The sequence below is a fragment of the Pteronotus mesoamericanus genome, unplaced genomic scaffold (assembly GCF_021234165.1).
Source record: "Pteronotus mesoamericanus isolate MK-2021 breed Mesoamerican mustached bat unplaced genomic scaffold, CSHL_Meso_final scaffold_167, whole genome shotgun sequence".
NCBI classification, from domain to species: Eukaryota; Metazoa; Chordata; class Mammalia; order Chiroptera; family Mormoopidae; genus Pteronotus; species Pteronotus mesoamericanus.
Genome location: NW_026555308.1, coordinates 46,871,001 through 46,892,963, shown reverse-complemented (window position 1 = coordinate 46,892,963; position 21,963 = coordinate 46,871,001). Strand labels below are relative to the sequence as shown.

The following is a 21,963-nucleotide window of genomic DNA, read 5'->3' as shown; positions in this document are numbered from 1 at the left end:
CTAACAGTCGATCTCCTTACCTTCTCATATGTAAACTCGTGACCTAATTAAGCCATTAAAACTTAAGAAAAACAGAATTCAGTACCATATATAAAATAATAATAACCACAAATACATAAAAACTTTTTAAAACATTAGAAAATGCTACATACAATCTTATATTGAGAAATTTAAAAATCTCTTAAAATAAAAATATTGACATAACTGATAAAATTTGACTAAAGTTATGACTCTGAAATAAATGAAAGTGAGAATCAAAGTTTACCTGTAAAATCAACCTATCTGAAATGATTTTTCGAGAGAATTTATATTAAAGATCAATCAAAAACAATCCTTGCATGTTAAACTATTTCAATATAGAAAAGAAAATAAAAGATTCCCAACTTGTTATAAAAGTGTTAGCACAATTTCATTTCAAAACAACAGTCATTTTAAGAAGGAACTTCAAATATTTTTAAAAGACAAAACTTAAAATATGTGTATGGTATTCTTATGTATCTATCAAAGCTGCAGTAGGATACAAACAAAAGAAATAACTGAAGCAAATTTAACATTTTTTAATGGCTGTAGATTGTTTTATAGGGTAGCTGTTTTGTTTTGTTTTGTTTTTTTAACTAAGGCAGAGTTAAGAGAACAGTGAGGGCTACTACCAAAATCTTGTAAGTACTGTAGCTGTAGGCGGCGCTCTTGAGAGCTGTGGCTTTAGGTAGAGGCACACAACAACTTTAGCAGTATGTCTGGTGGGGAGAAAATGAGGGAAATAAGCACTACAACCTCTGCCCAACATGCAAACTCCCTTTGGCTAAACCCAACTGGAAATGAGAGGACAAACATGCTGGGGCCATGGGGCTTCTGCAGGATGATAAAACAGGGTGATAAATAGCAAATGACAGATCTGGAGGGACAGGGAATATCCAGCACTGTCCAATTTTTTTCTTTAGTATCTTAGCACCCACTTCTATCTTTGTCCAGATGAAAAGAAGGTATCTCCAACACAAGTAATCCACAAGCACCTATCAGCAAAATATCACCCTGGGGTAATATCAATGCAGTTATTCTGCCACTTGAAACCAGTACTGAAATGTTAGCCACCACCAATGGGCTCCATATAAGTGGTAGGACAAAACAAGGGCACTTGGACAATTAACAAGCTCTAAGTTCTTCCTTTTATAGCTGTTCAGAAAGCCTGAGCTGACAATCATTGCTTATTTTCTGATCATGAACATCATGTTCCCTTTACTTCTGCCTGTGCCCCATGGGCCTGGGATTTTACCCTGTCTTTACAGGTCTTCAGCTGTCCTACCATTGTTGCTTTGGTGCAGTGTTCCATTTAACAAGTAATATTGGGTGTGGGGACGTTAGAGGCACCCAAATGAATTCTCCCAAAGTACATCCTCTTTGTCAGTATATCAAAACAATGCAATTTACTCTTGTTAACTAGGATCTCTCACTTCTGCCCCTTCAGTGACTACCTTCCCTTTCTGTTGATTATTTGAAGCGAATAGATCAAAAATGATTAGAGAATCAATCTCATCTTTGAATCTAAGGAAATAGGACCATGTTTCCTGATGGAAGCATTCATCCTGGGGGGCTAGGACTCAACAAGACCAAGGCAGGGAGCAAGAATTCCATGAGTAGATTTTTTAGGCACAGTAGCAAGAGGCACCAATCCATTGCTACTCCCTAGTTCCCTTACCTATGCATTCTGGCTACGGAGGAGCCAGTAACACAAAAGTGGTTTCTGCCTAATTTAACAGATATATCATGTTCTACAGGGAAGGAAATCTTATTCTGCAGGTTTTAGCAGACACTATCCTAACAAGTCAGATGCTTTTGAGTGTTGGGATACATAGTAAGACAAACAAGTCAATTTCATGAGTAGGAGTTTGTTACCCTACTTTTTTCATTGCAGGTGAGTTTCTGGATCAGACCTGACGTTGTATAGGATATCATAATAATGAATAAGGCAGTTTGTAAGTCAAAGAACTCTGACTTAGAAGCATTGCAGGCAGTGGAAACAAATTCATATCTAGAATATACATTTATCTCAGGAAGACAAATTGCAACCAGGACAGATATATTTCGATTGCCCTGGGGTTTATCTGTTGCCCTTGGGAATGCTGCAATACCAGGTGTTCTCAGAACTGGCCCCTGCAGGTTGGTAAATCAGGCAGTGAATCTGTAGTAGAGATAATTAGAACAGTTTTCATGAGGGAATGGACATGTTTTTGAACTCTGGCTTAGCTTCCTTTTATGCTATATGGTCACTTTTAACATGGTACAATGCTATAAGCCCCACAGTAGCCAGGGAAAACAGCTGATTGACATTCACTGGACAGAACATCTCTTCTTCCTGATTGACAGCCTTTCCCACAAAGAATACTTTCAAGTGAGCACTAACAAGCGGCAAAACTAGCTTTACATTCTGTGCCCATGCCAAGAGGCATACTATACATCTCTTACCTGGAACTTCTTATACGTTGTAAATAAGTTTCATTTTTGTTTTTGCCAAGCTTCTGACTGGCCAGCTTATAGATTAATGTTGTTCATGAATCAATAGAAATCTGTACCTTATGCTTCTCTTCTCCTACCAAAAAGAAATTTCCACCTACCATTGCCTTTTAGGGACCTTCCTGATTATGGCTGTTATTCAAGAGTTGTCTACTTTCGGTGGGTGCCAGCACACCTTACAAACCCTCTGTAAACTAGGCTACACTTCTTCCTCTTCTGTTAGCCAGCCAGAGGGCACTCTGTGTGGTCCTTATAATGAAGACACCTAAGTTTTTGTAGTAAGACCCTGTTAACTTCTGCATATAATGATAACCTTTCTGCATTTGAAAAGAAATGCAAGGTAATAAAAATAAGTAGTACAGTAGTCTGAGATGCCTAAATAGTTACTTGTGCCTTCCAAGCCTACCTGTTAACAGTTAAATGCTACCTCACACATCTAATTTTATGATTTGCTATAGTAGATAGCACATACTTTTCATAATCATGTTTATGTCTAACAAATCAACATCAAGGAACAATCCAAGAGTTGCTTTTCAAATGGAGAATAGTGTAGGCAGAAGAAACATCATCTTACTAACGAGCATCTTCTCCCCTTGTTATTGCCATGCAGACTTGCCAGAGACTTCCAACGTCCTCTCTGTATGCCATAAATACTGCCCGCGTCTGCTGCAAGAACTTTATCTTGCTACAGCCTTATGCATTATTTAGTAAATAGATTGGAGTAATCAACACAAATGTGGTAGATGACATCTCCCAAATACCACGCCCAGTGCAAGTGCAGAGTGTACGTGGTGGAAAGTGAAAGTTGTGGCATGGCCTAGGCCACTGGACCCCTAAAAATTTAATGGTTATGGTAAGTCCCTTAATGTTTTGTGGTGTATTTCTTATTCTCTGACATGCATATGCTTTACTAAGGCATCTAAAGTACTTCTAGTCACCCAGTCCAATTAGTATAATACCATCACTATAGAGTTTAACATGAAGTTTTGTGAATAGTAAGGTAATAGTGATATGTCAAGACCAGTTTCACAACTTTGACATATCACTATTTCACTTTGACTATTCACTATTCACACTATATAGTGATAGTGATATTGACATATCACTTTCACACTTTCACTATTGACATTTGAGGCAGATCATTCTATTTGTGTGGGGCTCTCTTGTGCCTTGTAGGGTATTTACCAGCATCTCTGGTCTCTACCAATTACATGACGGTGGTACTCTCCACCCCCAATAATGACAATCAAAATATCTCTAGAACTGCAAAATCGGCCCCAGCTCAGAACCATTGCTCCAGACCACATTATGACATAGAAAAAGAGGATGTGCGTAATACTCTGATAAGATAACGATGATGTACTCTTGTTCCTCGGTCTAGACTGTCTTTGTCACTGAGAAAGGAAAGAAAACAGTTGCTACATTAACAACTATATATTAGGTGTCAGGGTCTGTGCTGACTTGTTCCAAAAGAGACACCAAATGTGAAACCATATCTGTAATTAGTATCACCACTGGATTATGTTAACCATGATCTAGAGTCTATTTTTTATTACTTTATCTTGCATATGTACCAAATACATAAAAAGAACACTGTAGGAATCACCACCCCTATATCTGTCAAATCTTCGATGGTATCATTAAGCTCCATAATTCACTTAAGGAAGCAGTATTGTTGTTTCTGGTTTACTATCTCATACAAGGACTTCTGCTTAGCTCTTCCTACAATAATGTTTCTTAATCCACAAGTCAGACAACCAATGTGGGGATTCTGCCAGCTGCTATATTTATTCCCTTTCTATGTCTTAATATGTGGAAAATAGCTACAGGATGGACCCAATGTGAGACAGAATAGTCTTGAGCCGCTTATTATTGGAACTTCTTAAATATTCTAGAATTCTAGAGATCAGCTCAGTGGAAAGCCATTATCAAATAACTTCCAGTGAGTCTGAATAAACTTTAGAACTTAGAAGAAAACATAGGCAGTAATCTCTTTACATTAGTCTTGGCAATAATTTTTGAATGTCTCCCCAGGCAAAGGGAGCAAAATAAACAAACAGGACTAAAGCAAACTAAAAAACTTTCTTATAACAAAGGAAATGACCAACAAAACAAAAAGACAACCCACTATATGGAGAAAATACTTGCAAATAACATATAAGGGATTAATATATAAAAATATTGAAAATATATATTAAATATAAATTAAAAACAGAACCTAGAAATTCCACTTCTGGACATTTATCCAAAGAAAATAAACACACTAACTTGGAAATATATGTTTACCTCTATATTCATTGAAGCATTATTTACAATAGCCAAGATAAACCTAGGTGTCCATCCACGGATGAATGAACAAAGACAATGTGTCTCACACACACACACATGCACATGTGTGTGCACACCAAGAATATCAAAATATTATTCAGCAATAAAAAAATAATGAAATATTGCCATTTGTGACATGGATGGACTTAGAGAGTATAATGCTAAGTGAAACAAGTCAGAAAAAGAAATACCTTATGACTTCACTTACATGCGCAACTTAAAAACAAAAAACAAACTAGAAACAGACTTATAGATACAGAGAACAAACTGATAGTTGCCAAAGGAGTGAGAGATGAGGAGACAGGTGAAAAAGATAAAAGGGAATAAGAGATACAAACTTCTGGTTATAAAATAATGTTACATTCTATATTAAAACTCCACATCTGGAAAAAAGATGTAGTACTTAGAATACATGAGTAACTCTCAAAACTCAACAGCAGAAACTAAATAATCCAGTTAGGAAATGTGCACAAAACATGAACAGATATTACACCAAGGAGGATAAACAGATGGCACATGAGCACAGGCAAAGATGTTCAACATCATTAGCCATTAGTGAACTGAAAATTAAAACCACAATAAGATTTCAATGCAACCCATTTGAATAGCTATAATAAAAAATGAGAACTCCAAATCCTGACAAGTATGCAGATAAATTGGATCATTCATTCACTGCTGATGGGAATTTTTAAATGGTACAGTCACTCTGAAAAACAGTTTAATAGCTTCTCAAAAACCTAAACATAGAACTATCATGTGACCCAGGAGTTTTACTCCAACAAATCTATCCCAGAGAAAAGAAAACTATGTGCACACAAAAATCTGTACACAAATGTTCATATCTTTATTATTAATTGGCAAAAAAACTGAAACAATGCAGATGTCCTTTAACAGTTGAGTGGTTAAACAAATTGTGGTACATCCAAACCATAGAATACCTATTAATTAGCAATTAAAAAAAAAATGAACAATTGATTAAGAACTCTGATGAGTCTCCAGAGAATATTCTGAATAAAATAGCCAATTCCAAAATGTTAAATACTGTATAATCACCAAAATATAGTAAAATCTTTAACATAAAATAAACTAATTTATAATACAAAACTGTTTCAATGGAAATACTCACTCTATGAAAATGGTTAAAATATAAAATGGAAAGCTATGCGAAAATAAGAATGTTCACAGATTGCAAACTATGCAAAATATTATAGTAACTCTATAAAATAAAGGCACAGTAAAAAGATTAAGACAATTCCAAAGTCGTTCTCCTTGAGAAAAGATTAATAATAATAAATTGGCATGTTTCTCTTTCCATTTCATAGCATTGTCTAAATTGTATATAATGACCAATAGAACTTCTCTAAACCAGATAAAATATTAATAAAAACACAACAAAGAAGTGTTTATCAAATAATCTATACAATGAAATAATATAAGAGCATAAATATTCTGTAACTGTTTTTTCATATATATCAATGTCCAATATATATTCTAAGTAAAAAAAAAAGTAGATATCCGTAAGCTTAAAATCTTAGTTCCTTAAAATGTCCATTTGAATGTGCATGTGTAAATGTAAAGATGATTACGTATGAACATCAGTAAGACTGCATGGGTATGAGAGTATGCATGAGTTTGTCGGGTCTTAATGATTGTGTAAGGTAAGTGTGTGTAATTATGTGACTATTTACGAATGTATATATACCTTTAAAAGGCTGAACAATATTAACAGCGCATAGCTGAGTTATACTTCAAGAAATTTTTATTTCCTTTTTTCTTCCATTTTTTTCCTTTTACTCCACTTTTGTGCTTTCTATCTTCTGAATGTCTTGCAAAGGACATATTTGAAGTTTTAAGTTAAAAAAAAAGATATTTTAAAAAGAAGCATGTTGTCTATTTAAAAGGCAATATTTCAGCATGATACTTTGAGAGGATTCGATTACTCTTGAGCTACACCAAATAAACTTATTTTCTTGTCTCATAAGAATACAATCCTGGAAACATACCTAATTAACACCCTTTCTAATATATTACTTTCAAAGTGGTTAGCCACACTGACACACTTTGGGAGTATATCAATATCAGTGGCACCCACTGATATTGATACCAAAATAAAATAAATACCATATTCAAAAAATTTTAGTTGCGCATATTATTTTGTAACTAGCATTGCCAACAATTAAACAAACCAAGAAAGGCAGTTTTTTTTTTACATTAGTAAAAAATGTAATGAGCACTTGCCAAACACCAGGTACTGCCTTAGCAGTGCTTGTGTACAATCTCCTATAAGGTAATAGTTATTATCATCATGATTTATAGTGGGAAAAACTCATCCAGGGTCACATAATACTATCATACAGTGCTGAAGCAAAGATTTAAGCTCAGTTCTGTCAGCCCTTCACATTGCTGTTATACTACTCCATACTTTCATTCAATGCAACGGGCTAATAGCATTAAAATTTAAGAAAAATACGTTAAACACACACTGGCTAATTTGTGCATTTTTATGAACACTGACTATGAAAATAGAATTTCCTCATTTCTTCCTTGCCACAAACCACATTTGAACCAATCTTTCTGAGGAAGCTACTGAAAGCATTGCTTAATCTTTACCTCCCACATACAGTAGATCTCGTTAGACACAGCTATGCTACGATCCACTTGAATGCCCTGTCAGAGCATCCCCTTTTGTTGTCTACGTTAAGGTAAATAAGGGTCATCACTACTAACAGGCTGTCAAAAACAATCCTGACATGTAGCACCACCTCAGAAGTACAATAGTACAGTAGATACTATACATACTGAAACCAATATTTTAACAAGACAAAAACCAAAAGCTACTATATTCTGAATGTGCTTCTCATTTTAGCTTCCTTTTTCATACTGTAAAATTTTCCAATCCCAAATCTTACCCCAAAAAGATCATTAATGGAAAAAAATGTTTGCCCCTTATAACACATTTCTTCCCAAATTCAGTGGTCAAAAGAGAAAATGTCCCATTATCATTTAGGCTAAGTTTATGGAATATTTGAACAGAGAATCCCAAATGGCTTTTATCTGCCATTACCTACTCTTACTGCCTTCTGTGGCAGAACAAGTCATCATTCCTAATATGCCTCCATTAAAGGGAACCGCTCATTCATTGACTCATTTAACAACTCAACAAATGTTTCCTCAGCACCTGCTATATATCACATGCTGTGCTAGCCGTAATGAGGTTTCTAAATTCAACAAGAACTTTAAAAATCGCATACTTAGCCCTGACTGGTGTGGCTTAGTGGGCTGGGCATTGTCCCACAAAGCAAAAACTCACCAGTTTGATTCCTACTCAGGGCACATGCCTGGGTTGTGGGCCAGGTCCCCAATTGGGGGCATTGCAAGGGGCAATGATCCATGTTTCTCTCATACACCAATGTTTCTCTCTTTCTTTCCCCCAACCTTCCCCTCTCTCTAAAAATAAATAAAATCTTTAAAAATAAAAACCATGTACTTAGATATAAGAGAGCACAGAAGAGATTTTCCCCAATACTGTTCAATGAAACACTAATCTGAAAAAGAACATGTGGAGTGGAAGCAGGATAAAAGGGCACCAGCATAACAGCAGAGTCCTTTTGTCGATAAGTTCAGAATTCTACATATCATTTACCTATCTAAAGATTCACAAAATGCATTCATCTTTAGTGTTGCAACAGAGATATCTCTTTAACTTCCTCTTTACTTTCCCCTTTAACTTTACTTTCAAAGTGGTTAGCCAAACTGACACACTTTGGGAGTATATCAATATCAGTGGCACCCACCAAAGTAAAATATATATCATATTCAAAAAATTTTAGTTGTGCTTATTATTGCACTTTGTATAGCCTTCATTTCTTCCTTCATTTTGCAACCAAGCTCAATTAATTCTGTGGGCATCCTGATTACCAGTGTTTTGAACTCTGCATCTGATAGGCTGTCTATCTCTTTGTCACTTAGTTCTTTTTTGGGATTTTGAGCTGTTCTTTCCTTTGGGCCATAATTCTGGCCCAAATTCATTGAACCATAAAACACATTTCCCCCAAATTCATTGAACCATAAAACATTTTTTTAACATATTTTTAATACCTTCAGAAACCATGCTTTGCAGATCATACTTTGAGAAATACTGAGACATATTCTTTTGGTCAAGGTCATGGATTTTTGAAATGTCTACCTATCTGCAAACTATAAGTATGAGCAAAACTGAGTCTGTGTTAACTTCTTGTTTCCACATGTTTTTCTACTTATTTGCCTCTGTGTGTTTCCTCTATTTCAGAAGTTTGGTCATTTGAATTTCAACAAAAGTGGTTACATTAAGGTACATAGAATTTCATGATGGTTGTGAAATTCCTATTTTAAAGAAAAATATAAAGCAATAATCCTGAAATGAAGAGAAACCTTTCTCTCTATGCACACAGTTGAAACTTTACAAAATAATTAAACATTCAACTGAACATGTATTTCCCAAAACAGACTGATAAGATAACCTGGGTAAATTTTTTAAAATATAAATTCCTGAATCCTACTCCAGACTTACTGAATGCAGATCTCCAGTGGACATTAAATAAGGGTAACATCCATACAGTGTAATTCACATTATCTAGGAATTGGGGAGAATACTACAGTGCCTCTGATATAAAAAAATCATGATAATTTAAACTGGAGCACTGACTAGTTCTAGTTCTCTTATTGTGCGTATTAACTATAAAAATATTTATGAATAATTTGTTTTATTACATCATACATTTTCTAACCTAAGAAATCACCTCTCCTCTATTCATGTCAATTATATAGACCCTGAGAAAGAAGATACCTACTAAGAAGGGCTGCCAATATCTTTAAAATGGACTTAAATGTGGAAAACAAGAATAACAACCAAGAGTTCCAGACAAGATGGAGGCACAGGTTGAAACACTTTGCTTCCTCACACAACCATAAAAAGGGTAACAACCATTTTAAAATAAAAAAACATCCAGAACTGCAAGAAAATCAAACTGCATGGAAGTCTGAGAACCAAGGAGTTAAAGAAACATTCATCCAGACTGGTGGGAGGGGCGGAGACAGGCAGCTGTGGCAGAGAGGATACAAGGCAAAGCAGTGGACAAACTGAGGAGGTGGGGGTTGGCTGACAGGGTGGTCCTACATTCACGCATGGATAAGCCAGGGGGAACAAACTGGGGAGCGAGACAGACCAAGAAACCCAGGGTTCCAGCATGGGAAACTCAAAACTTCTGGCTGTAAAAATCTGTGGAGGTTGCAGTGGCAAGAGAAACCTCCAGTCTCACAGGAGAGTCTGTTGTAGAGACAGAATGTACATGAACCCACCCACCTGGGAATCAGCATCTGAAAGGGCATGATTCCCTTGTAGGAAGAGGGAAGTGAGAGAAAGGAGGGCAAGAGCCAAGCAAGCAGCATTGTTCCCTCTCTGACCACAACCCTCCCCCCACCAACATACGGTACCACAATGCAGCAATGTGAGTTGCCCTGCCCCGGTGAATACCTAAGGCTCCACCCCTTACAATTAAACAGGTGCATTGAGACAAAGAAATATGGCCCAAATGAAAGAACAGATCAAAACTCCAGAAAAAGAACTAAGTGACGAAGAGACAGACAACCTACCAGATGCAGAGTTCAAAACACTGATAATCAGGATGCCCACAGAATTGATTGAGCTTGGTTGCAAAATGAAGGAAGAAATGAAGGCTATACAAAGTGCATCAAAGGAAAATACGTAGGGAACCAACAGTAAAGGGAAGGAAACCGGGGCTCAAATCAACGATTTAGAACAAAAGGAAGAAATAAACATCCAACTGGAGCGTGAAGAAAGAAGAATTCAAAAAAAATGGGGAGAGCCTGAGGAAACTCTGTGACAACTTTAAACTTTTCAACATCTGAATCATAGGGGTGACAGAAGGAGAAGAAGAAGAGTAGGAAATTGAAAACTTATTTGAACAAATAATGAAGGAAAACTTTTCCAGTCTGACCATGGAAATAGACTTCCAGGAAGTCCAAGAAGCTCAGAGAGCCGCAGAGAAATTGGATCTAAGAAGAAACACACTAAAACACATCATAATTAAGTCACTCAAGATTAAAGATAAGGAGAGAATCTTAAAAGCAGCAAAAGAGGAGAGTTTCCTACAAAGGAGGTCCCATAAGACCATGAGCTGATTTTTCAAAAGAAACCTTACAGGCAAGAAGGAACTGGAAAGAAGTATTCAAAGTCATGAAAGGCACTTACATCCAAGATTACTCTGTCTGGCAAAGCTATCGTTTAGAATGAAAGGGCAGATAAAGTGCTTCCCAAACAAGGTAAAGCGAAAGGAGTTCATCCTCACCAAGCCCGTATTATATGAAATGTTGGAGAGACTTATCTAAGAAAAAGAATATCAAAACTATGAACTGTAAAATGACAACAAACTCACAACTATCAACAACTGAAACTAAAAAAACAAAAACAAAAACTAAGCAAACAACTAGAACAGGAACAGAATAACAGAATCACAGAAATGGAGAACACATAGAAAGCTATTAGTGGGGAGGGGGAGAATGGGGGGGAAGGTACAGGGAATAAGAAGCATAATTGGTAGACACAAAATAGACAGGGGGAAGTTAATAGCATAGGAAATGGAGAAGCCAAAGACCTTACCTGTACAACTCATTGACATGAACTAAGTGGTGGGCAGCGTGGGGGGAGGGTGGAACAGAAAGGTGAGGCGTGGTTTAGGGCAGAGGGGGAGAAGGGGGAGAAAAAAATGGGACAACTGTAATAGCATAATCAATAAAATATACTTTAAAAAAGAATAACAACCAAAAAGAAAAAAAACAAAGCCTGGAAGCCATTTCTAAACATGGGCCTCTCACACAAATTGTACTTCGGGGAGAAGCCTTCACTACGCTGCCTTCCTCCAGCACTGAACTGCCTTCCTACACTGTGTTTCTGACATCTGCAACAGCCTTTGAGAAGTTCCTGGAATCTTATTTCAAACAATAGGACTGAGGCTTCCCCGACAAAGTGAAGCTGCATAGCTATATCCCATCGACATCTTCACTGACTTATCAGGACAACTCTACTCTGAATCATCAGGACAGTGCCTTTTGGACCAATCAAACTGGGAAGATTTGGAATCCTCATTTGCATGAGAATGAACCAATTAAGGACCCAATTGGGGAAACAATATAGAATACCTGCTATATTTTTCCTAAAATCAGTGTGACATTATCTATGAAAACTTAGAATGAGGAAGCCTTTCAAACCCAGTATTCGCCCTTCTAGGAATGAAGAATCAAGGATGACTTGCACATTTACATAAACATACATGTTCAAAAATATATATTACAACATCGGATCTATAATATGCAATTCAAACTGAAGTCCAAACCTGAGATCTTGATTTTCACTCTCAATTCTGTTCTACCTAGTTTTCTACATTCTAGTAAATGGCTCCACTTGTCCAAGGCAAGTATCAGGGAGTCATTTATTGCTCCTTCACAATCAATCCACTAGAAAGGCCTATCTCTTTTTTCCTTTAAAATACAATGCAAATTAGTCACTCCAGTATGGACTACCAGTCTGGACTACCAGTCCTGAACACCTTTATGTCTCACCTGGACTCTAGTAAAAACCTGATGATATCCTTCCACTCAACCTTTGTCCCTCAGAACGACAGAAGCCAAAATGATCATTTTAAATAAGATCATTCACTTCCCTGTGTAAAACTCTCTCACAGCTTCCATTGAACTTAAAGAATCTAAGTGCCTCATGACTCTACGTGACTCTCCAAGCCCACCTCCTGCCATGTTCTCCCTTGCTTTGATCATGCCAGGCAAAATAGACAATCTCTAAAACCTACCATGCTCTTTCCTGTTCCAAGGCCCTCGATCATGTTTTTCTCCTCCCTGGAAAGCATCTTTCAAGGCTGGCTCCTCATTAACTAGTTCTTATCAAAATAGCCTTCCTTTTGCCCACATATGAGTATTTTCTTTTTTGTTCACTATTGCTTCTTAATATCTATTCCCTTCACATACTCACCTCCACCTTTATGTTGTTTATTTATTTGTTTTAATTTCTTTACACTAGTACATAAAATCCAGATGGCATTAATGGTTTCATTATTTTCCTGGCACCATGTATAGCTCATATCAATAAATGTTTATTAGACGAATGACAGATTAACATAAGGGCAACCTGAGTTTTTTATTTCATTTGCCACAGATAAGTTATTGTTTAAATGATGAGTCTTAATTTGGAGTAAAAATCTGACAGATCAAGCAATACCTACTTCAGATAAAATAAAAAATATCAACAAGAATTTGGTGAAAACTTATGCAGTATACAATAATGTACTAAAAGTTTATCATCTGGCTTCAACAATCTTCTTGCCTTCAGCTTGGGCCACACACACATAACTTAAATGTGGCCATTTCCCTTTGGGAAATATAAATCGGCTATAACTCAAGGTGTATGTGGCAAGAGATGAAGCTAAGAAGATTGCTGAGGACAGGTCAGGCTTTTGTAATGGAATGGTGATTATGTTTTAGAGAATCAGGGGTTTGTTACTAAATTTTGTATACTATATTAACAAGTAGGGCACTTGATAAACTATAAGAGTGAGGGATTAGAGTCAGTACAAAGGTTATGTCCTACATGGTATCAACATAGTAATATTTTTGCTATCATAGAATCAGTATCATGTTTCTTGTGTGGCACACTAAAATTTAGATCTTGCTACTACCGTTAAAGATTTCAAAGGTGTTATACTTTAGTATAAAGCCTATGTGCCTTGTTCTTAAAAGTACTCCACTGAAATTATGTGAATTGGCTTTATGAAATCTTATCCAATCTTAGATAATATGCTAGACTCAAAATAAGTACTCTTTCTGCTGATAATATAGTCTCCTTATCTCACTCATTCCAAACTGTACCATATTTTAAAAACATACTCTATTGGTCCATATGCTTGCGTATTCTATTTTTATTTCCAAATGAGGTATACTTATGTAAAAAGTATATTTCTAAAATCATGCTGTATAATGTAAACTTTGTTATTGACAATATTTTGCTATTTGTTATTCTATAATTGAGAAACTGGTCTTGGGAAGTTTTAACATTTTAATATTCATTTTCAATATTAATTCTCATAAAAATAACAGTCTTAACTTTTAAAAAATAATGCCTATATTGCAGCAGTTCCCAATTCTCCTTCTTACACTAAGACTTTTCTTCACTTACATAGATCCGAAAGCTTCTGATTTGGTAGACCTCTGATTTTATTCTATATTGGTTATTAAAATCCCAAGAAGGACAACAGAAAAGTTAAGGCCTACTTTCATTAGCACTTTTCTCTCCTTCCACCATAATTGTTTTTCCATTAAAAATGATTCTTTGGAGGTGGGAAAAAGCAGGAAGATAAATAATTAAATTTCTTTTTTGAGCCTCTGATTAATGCTTCTTCATCTAACTGGAGAACCATGTTTAATAACTCCTGAAGTTCTGTATCTCTGCAGAGTGGTAAGTCCTTCACTTCTTAGGAAAAACTTCAGTTCTCCTGTAAATTTCACCTCTATTTATCCCAAATTAGGAATTAACAAGTCCTGGTGTAGAGCTATAACCACAGCAAATAAAACTACAAAGGGGAAATTATTGCTCTCAGAACTCCAATGAGGTCACAACCTCAAAGGAAAACAGGTCATCATTTTTTGAGAAGGACTGTATGTAATGTGGGCAATGAGTATCAGGTGATTAAAATTTGGAACCACTAAAGCAATTGCTAATGCGCAATCTCTCTTTGTAAACTACTTCACATCAGAACAAAGCAGCGAGCAGTGTAAGAGACTTTACCCTAACTTACCTGTACGAGTGTGTTGTAATATGTAGTTAATGGCCTACTTTCATACTACTTCTTAAAGTAAAATAAATAAAAACACAACAGAAACTTACCTTCATAAGGGGACCCCAGTTGGTATTTTCCACTAAAAAATTTTGGCAATGCAAATACGAGTGCTCCCAATCCTATCATAAAGGATGCAAATGCAAGCCATCTTGGTTTGTGTCCTCTTTCGCCAATATATGATACAAATAGAGACAACAAACAGAATGCTATATCATAGCTTGATGATATCAGGCCCGTCAGGGAACTCTTCATTTCATAGCGCTTCTCAATAGTGGAAATGCTAATATTTATTAAGCCATTTACTACGATACCTAAAAGAGAAAAAAAATTATGTGTATTATTACAACTTTACCATATAGATCATGATTATATAAATATACAATGTACTAAAGTTTGGTTGCTGGTTTCCTTTGACACTTTTAAATGTACCAATTTTAAAAGATTCAAAATTTCAAAGGTAGGCAACCAAAACATACTTCCTTACAAATCAGTTTCCTTTTAAAATTCACACTTGTGAATTTTCAGGTGTCAAATAAAACTGATGCTTACCATATCCTAAATCATAGCTAACTTCATTTTTCTTAAAATGACCATCAAAAAGTCAGACTGGTAAAGTCTCATGAAGCTAGTTGTCAGTGTCCAAGTGCAGCATACTCTCACTGACCTCACTCAGAAGAGTATAAAAAGCACAACTGATTCCAGAGGTCATCTGAGTAATGCTCAACAGCTTTCCAAGTTTCTCAACCCTTAAACATATTTATCTATAACAAGTGATCCTTGACTTAGTCTTAAGAAAGTTAAAACTGATCTCTCAAACCATTTTTTTTTTTCCGAACACTTTCATAGACATTAAAGTTAAAGGTCCTGGAGAGAAAGTAAACATGAGTCTTATTTCAACCACTGGCATTTTAAATCATAGAAAAAGTAAAATTTAAAAAAAGAGACTTTACCCTAACTTACCTGTATGAGTGTGTTGTAATATGTAGTTAATGGCCTACTTTCAAAAACCTTACACTTCATCTGCTTATTGTAACAATGATGGAGGACTATAATGTAAACAAGGAAAAGCTGAAAATCCAATTTTGACTAAAAACAAAAATGTCCAAATATAGATTAAATTTACAGTTTAAACATTACTATAAATTAAAAAGAAAAGGCAGCTGATTAAATTACAAAGTTTTTATTATTGGGTTGGCCAAAATGTCTGTAATTTTTTTTATAAAATAAGACACACTTTTCATTTTCACCAATAACTTTATTGATTTGGACATCTTAAGTATGTCAGCTATCTCCTGCATGGTATAACATTGATTGTTCTCAATTAATTTCTAGATTTGATCACTATCAACTTCAACTGCTCTACCTGACCGTGGAGCATCATCCAGTGAGAACTCTCCAGTACAGAACCTCAAAACTCCTTTTCACATGTTCAATCAATCACAGCACCTTCTCCATCCACTGCACAAATCTTGTTTTGTATTTAAGTTGTGTTTTTAACTTTCTCAAAATAATAAACCATAATATGCTGAAACTGTTATTTTCTTCCATCTTCAATATTAAAATGGCCACAAAAAAATTCACCAATTTTGATAGGTTTTTTAAATGCTCACTGATGTGACAGCTGTCACAATACAATCTAACAAAAGCATTTTGAATGAAGTTAATACAACTAAGCACTACCAGGGACATCTTATGAAAAACACCAAACGGACTTTTTAGCCAGCCCATAGTTATCCCTTTTCCTTTAGAGAATACAAAGAAATTGTTTTTTATTTCTTAATTAATAGAAAGAGTATACACAAGCCATTATTTCTACAATTTCTTTAAATTTTGCATTATCAAGACTGTAACTGGAAATATATTTCAAGAAAATTAATATAACAAGTTTTAAAAGTCCTAACATGATTTTTACTTTTATGCCAGTTTAAGAAGTCCCTAAGTCAATTTATAATTCCTAAGATTTCAATGTAAAAAAAAGTATCTAAAATACCTAGGAATGACATATTTATAAGGGGATAAGGTTATCTGAGAATATGAAAATTTCATCATCCAAAAATCAACTTCCCAAAACATTTGCCACACTGATTAAAAGTCAGTCATTAGAACACCTTGCCTTTATGGTAAAACTTTTCTGAAAAAGTAAATTTGTAAACTCTTGCAGAAGTATGGCATTTAAAATATCAATCCTAACATGAACTCTGTCCTACAGAAGTTCCAAGAACTCTGCTGAGAGAAAGAAGAAAGAAGAAAGAAAAAAAAATTCACAAAATATTGCATAATATGTCTCTCTACCATAAACGCCTGAAGATAGGAGGCACATTGGGAAATTAAGTCTTCAGGAGGATCCTGTTATCTCAGAGAAAAGTTAAGTAAATTCACTTGACAAGTGTTGGGGTTCTGCCCAATAAAACACCTATTGATATACCATGAAAATGGTCTTCCCAAGGATCATGTTTGAGAAACATATGATAATAATGTTTTCAGTCATTCAAACTTGAACTGAAACAAGAATAGTGGGTCACTTTTATCTCAGATTATGCTTCTGGGGACTTTTGCGTAGATGCAGCTCCAGGTGAAACATTTTTTAAGAATGCCAATTATATTTAGTAATAATCTTTAAAATAGTATATTAAATATAAAATGACATCTGGAATAACATAGAAATTTCAGAATTCATTTTAATATAAAACACAAGGATTTTTTGTGTGTCCAACTTCTTTGAACTTTCCAATCCTTTGACACTGAGATGCTTCACAATCATGGATTTGGACAACGAAGATCAAGAACTTGAGAGAAGGTGAACTTTGATGAGGATAAGAAAGGTGTAAAGGAAAATAACTCTTTGGCACAAAACCCCGTTTAGTAGAAGGGCTGCAGTTAGTCCAACTTGTAATCAGCAAATACTTAGCACCTAACTAGTGCAAAGCAAGGGTCATGGAGTTCTTTTGAGACACAGGAGCAAAAATAAGAACAGGAAGGATGTATTTATATATTCTATTAATCTTAGAAAAACACAATTTCCAACCCCTCCCCCAGTGTTTCTTGGATGGCATTTCTTTCAATCAGCCCTTGCCTCCTTACACAATATTTTAAAACTATGACTTACATTCTAATTAACTTTCAACAACTCCTTTAAGATGTTCCCCCGCAATAAATACCTCTCCTCAGTCGGTCACGTCGATGTTAGTGTCATTTCCCGTTCTTCCACCCCGTGCGTTAGACGCACCACCGCAACTGCCTCTACTCTACCTACGCTTTCTTTCCTGGGGCCTTTCTCCTGTGTCCTACCTACCACTCCAGCCTCCAAAACAAGCTTAGATTACAAACTCCTGACGGTATACACCTGGACTTTATCAGCAACTTCCAAGAGAAAGTAAAAGAAATGCTTGGAGATAACAGACACCGCATAACCCTTTAGTGTTTTAAAGACCTCACCCTTCAACAACGCCTCAAGCCTTAGCTCACAGTGCTGGACTCCACCCGTGCCCGCAAGAAATTCAAACTAAATATAACTCACGAAACATGAATGCTTATATGTAACTTATACTATATATAATATACGTATATAGCATAAGTATACTATATATTATACTATATATTAATATGGGGATTATTATATATAATTAATATAGGGAATATATATATATATATATATATATTCCACGAGTTTCTCCTTTGAGAACCACCCTACCCTCACCAGCAAATTTATTAATGAATCCTTCCGTTCCAGAAACTGTAAAAAACAATCCCTTCATTTGGGGGTTTAGCAAAAATGCATGCTTTTGTCACGTAGAATGGATTCCCCAGGGCACCCCGTTCCCATAGGAAGGCTCCAGTAGTTTCAGTCTTCCCTGGAGGTGTTGAATCTGCTAAACTGAAGTAGGGCATCAGAAAAAAAGGCTGTATGGCAAGTTTTAAGTCGTTTTTGCGAAAAAGGGAGAAGCTAAAATGTGGAAGTCTGAACCTAGTTGGTTAAAGTGGGTGGGAGTGCTTCCAAGGCCGCAGGACGCGTGGACCACTCGGCTCCTAGCGCATCTGCCCTTACCCACCTCCCAGACCCCAGCTCCTCGCTCTCCCCTCGCCAGCAGGCGCTGGACAGTACCTTGCGTGAGGGCCAAGAGGCAGTAGTGAACCAGAAACCCCTGGGGTGTGTTGCAGAGCTGGAGACACTTGGGTTGGAAGTTCCCCCATCCGCAGGGCCCCTCCTCAAACGCGGAGTCCGCCCCGGTCCCCTCTCGGGAGTCGGGGGGAGTTGCGGTAAGCAGAGGTGGCTTCCGTGACTCCCGGGGCTCCGGAGGCGGGTGTGTCTGTGAATCCTCTCTCTCGGTATCGGCAGAAAAGGAAGAGATCTCTACGTGAGACGGCGATGCGGAGAAACGGCGCGGAGTGTCAGGGCTGGAGTTGAGGAAAGCTGGGTTCTCAATGCCTTTGAGGTCCTTCATGGTTAGGATGGATTCTCCTGACTCCAGCGCGTCCGAACACTAGAAGGGAAAAAACACAAACGGGTCCCGTCCTGACTCCGCCCCTGGGCAGGTAGCAGAGCGCCCTTGGGGGGAGACTCCGCCTCCCTGCCTTCAGGGCTCTAGCCGCGCCGCCTCTGCCACCCTCCTCTGCGAGCTCGCCACCTTGTGGCCTTGGAGTTGGGGTTAGCGGTCCCACGCCTCACCTGTCGCGGCTGGGGCGAACCGGAATGCCTGGCGTGGGCTTGCGACACGGCTGCCGCCAGATGAGGAGGCCAGGGTCCCTGTGGGACCCCACACCGCCGCTCTCCTTTCGGAGCCCAAGGAGTGGGAACCAAATGGAGATTGTGGGAGTCTGGTGACCATTAAGCGTCCCCTGGGTGCTGGCAGGAAAGCTGTGACCATAGTTGCATCAGGAGATCATTCAAGAAAATAACCCTGCGGTTTTCTTTCTTAGCTGCTTACCAAACCAGCCTAGGTCTGGACTCGAAGAATCTAGCAGTCACAAGTACAATACTTTGGATTCCATGAACATCAATCGTAAGAATTTTACTTGTCATCCTCCTTAAAAATGGAAATCCCTACCCTCCTGTTGCCTCCCCACCCCCACCCCGCATCACAACGTAGCCACCTTTTTGGTTTTACTACCCCGAAACTGAAGGAATAGATATTAAGAAACTGTAAAAGCATATGTGTGATATTCTTTCTGTAGTATACTGCATAGCTAAGATCAACAGTGTTGATAATCATGTAAATAATTTGTACCTGAGGAATAAACAAGAAAACCACTTTGAAGAACTGAACACCCATTTACTATGGTAGTTACAAGTTATTCATTCATGGAAAAATATTTATTTCCTGGGCACCAAACACTGTCCTAAGATCTGAGTGGTACAGTGCTCATAAAAGCTGAAAAATACACAGAGCCTTCTGGCGCTTGCGTTCTAATAAGACAGATAATAAGCGATAACCGTATTGATAAGTGTCAGAGGGAAAAGTAAATCAAGGACAGGCTACAAAGTATGTGTTGGGAAAGAGGAGGAATATGATGCTATCTTAAATTGGGTGGTCAGGGCAGACCTCCTCGAGAAGGTGACATTCACGCTAAGACCTGGAGGAAGTAAGGGAAGGAGTCTGAGATGTTGGAGAAATAGTGGCTGGGGTGGAATGAGATTGTTGGAGAGCAAGAGGAGTTGAGGGCAGGTCAAGGGGTGCATGTGGAGTGGAGAAGAAGTGATTGGGGTCAGGCCTTGTAGGCCACCATAGGATATTAGCTTTTATTGTGAGGGAAAATAGGAAGATTGGAGCCAAGGAGTGACATGATCCTGACATGATATGGTTTTCAACGATCCATCCTCTGTCCCCTTTGGAAGATAGACTAATAAATCTCCAAGTAATATATTTTAAACAAAATACATTTTTATTAAAATCTCAGAATGTTTATCCATTCTGAATTATCAACCCTAAATTAAATGTTGATTCCAATAAAGAACATAATGAAACCATACATATTTTCTTTTTGCTAGGTAATCAGGACTACATATACAAAGTTGTTATGATTCATAAGACAATAGAGTGTTAAGGAACCTACTTTCCCAGATCCAATTACCAATTATAAAATATCTCAAAACAGGTCTCAGATGTCACTAGGTGATATATTGCTATATTATGTTGTTTTCAATGCACTGCTATTATTATTCATATATAAGGGCCCTTTTATTAGAAGTTAGAGTACTTCGCTACATATTAATTAATCATGCTATCAAGTTCTGGAGAGAATTTTTGTCTTGCTGTCTTCATGTAACATCTAGCTGATTGCCTGCCCGAGAAGCTACTTCTACATTCAGTGCTAATACCTCTCACATAACAGCGATTTGGTTGCAAATCATGGTCATCTCCAGTGTGGGTTTTAACCCAGAGAGAAGAATATGGTGATGTAAGGATTTCCTCTAATACTGAAATGTTTTTATTTCTTCTAACTGTAGGCACTAGGCTCAATTAATACATCCTAGAAGAATGGTTTTCAAACACTTATTTCTTAATAAAATAAACTCAAATTCAGAAGAAAATACACAGTGTGTGGCACATAAGTAGTATTTTGTGAAAATTTTGCTTTAATTATATATGCTTTATTTACTGAGTTGAGGGATTGAGTTTTTTTTTTTAAAAAATCTATCTTTGAATAGACATACATCCTGTTTCTTGTTTCTTCACAGTCCAAATAGGTCTAGACTGACCTGGACCATAGTGAAAGAATAGAAATAAGAAATAACATTTAAAAATGTCTGCTATATATCCCATTATTAATCCTTTTTCGAGAAATAGCTATTATTACCTATGTTTTACATATAAAAGAGCAGATTAGTAACTCACCCAAAACCAAGTAGCTAATAAATGGTCTGCCACCTATTAAGGATATGAAGTCAGTACTCTCGGTCAGATACTTTCCCTGAGTTTTGCATTTTCTGGTTTAATTGCTACAGCCTGACTCTGTTGGTTAGAATTATTACATAGAAATTCTGAGAGCTCAAGACTCGTATTTACCTGTTGTTCATGAGATTTAAAGACTAATTATGCTCTGAATACCCCAGGGTTTTCAGAAATCCAAATTAGGCTTACTATAGAATCCTCCTAGACCTTCTATCAAAAAATGTTGAGACAGAAATGGACTTCAAGTGGTGTCTAAAGGTGTAAATAAATATGATCACCATTTTATCTATGAAATATGATGTAATGTAACCAATAAGCAAATTTTGCTTTCG

At 36.8% G+C, this 21,963-nt stretch overlaps 1 protein-coding gene across 1 annotated transcript in view; it reads right to left on the bottom strand.

Moving 5' to 3' along the window:
- The window catches only part of SLCO4C1 (solute carrier organic anion transporter family member 4C1), a 61,992-nt gene extending 42,781 nt beyond the window's left edge, over window positions 1-19,211 (bottom strand). The window contains exons 1-2 of the mRNA XM_054590023.1: window positions 18,844-19,211; window positions 14,789-15,052 (exon numbers count right to left, since the gene is read on the bottom strand). Coding sequence (XP_054445998.1) covers window positions 14,789-15,052; window positions 18,844-19,183 — 604 coding nt within the window. The 5' untranslated portion in view covers window positions 19,184-19,211. The remainder of the gene's footprint in view (window positions 1-14,788; window positions 15,053-18,843) is intronic.
- Between the last annotated feature and the right edge of the window lie 2,752 nt (window positions 19,212-21,963).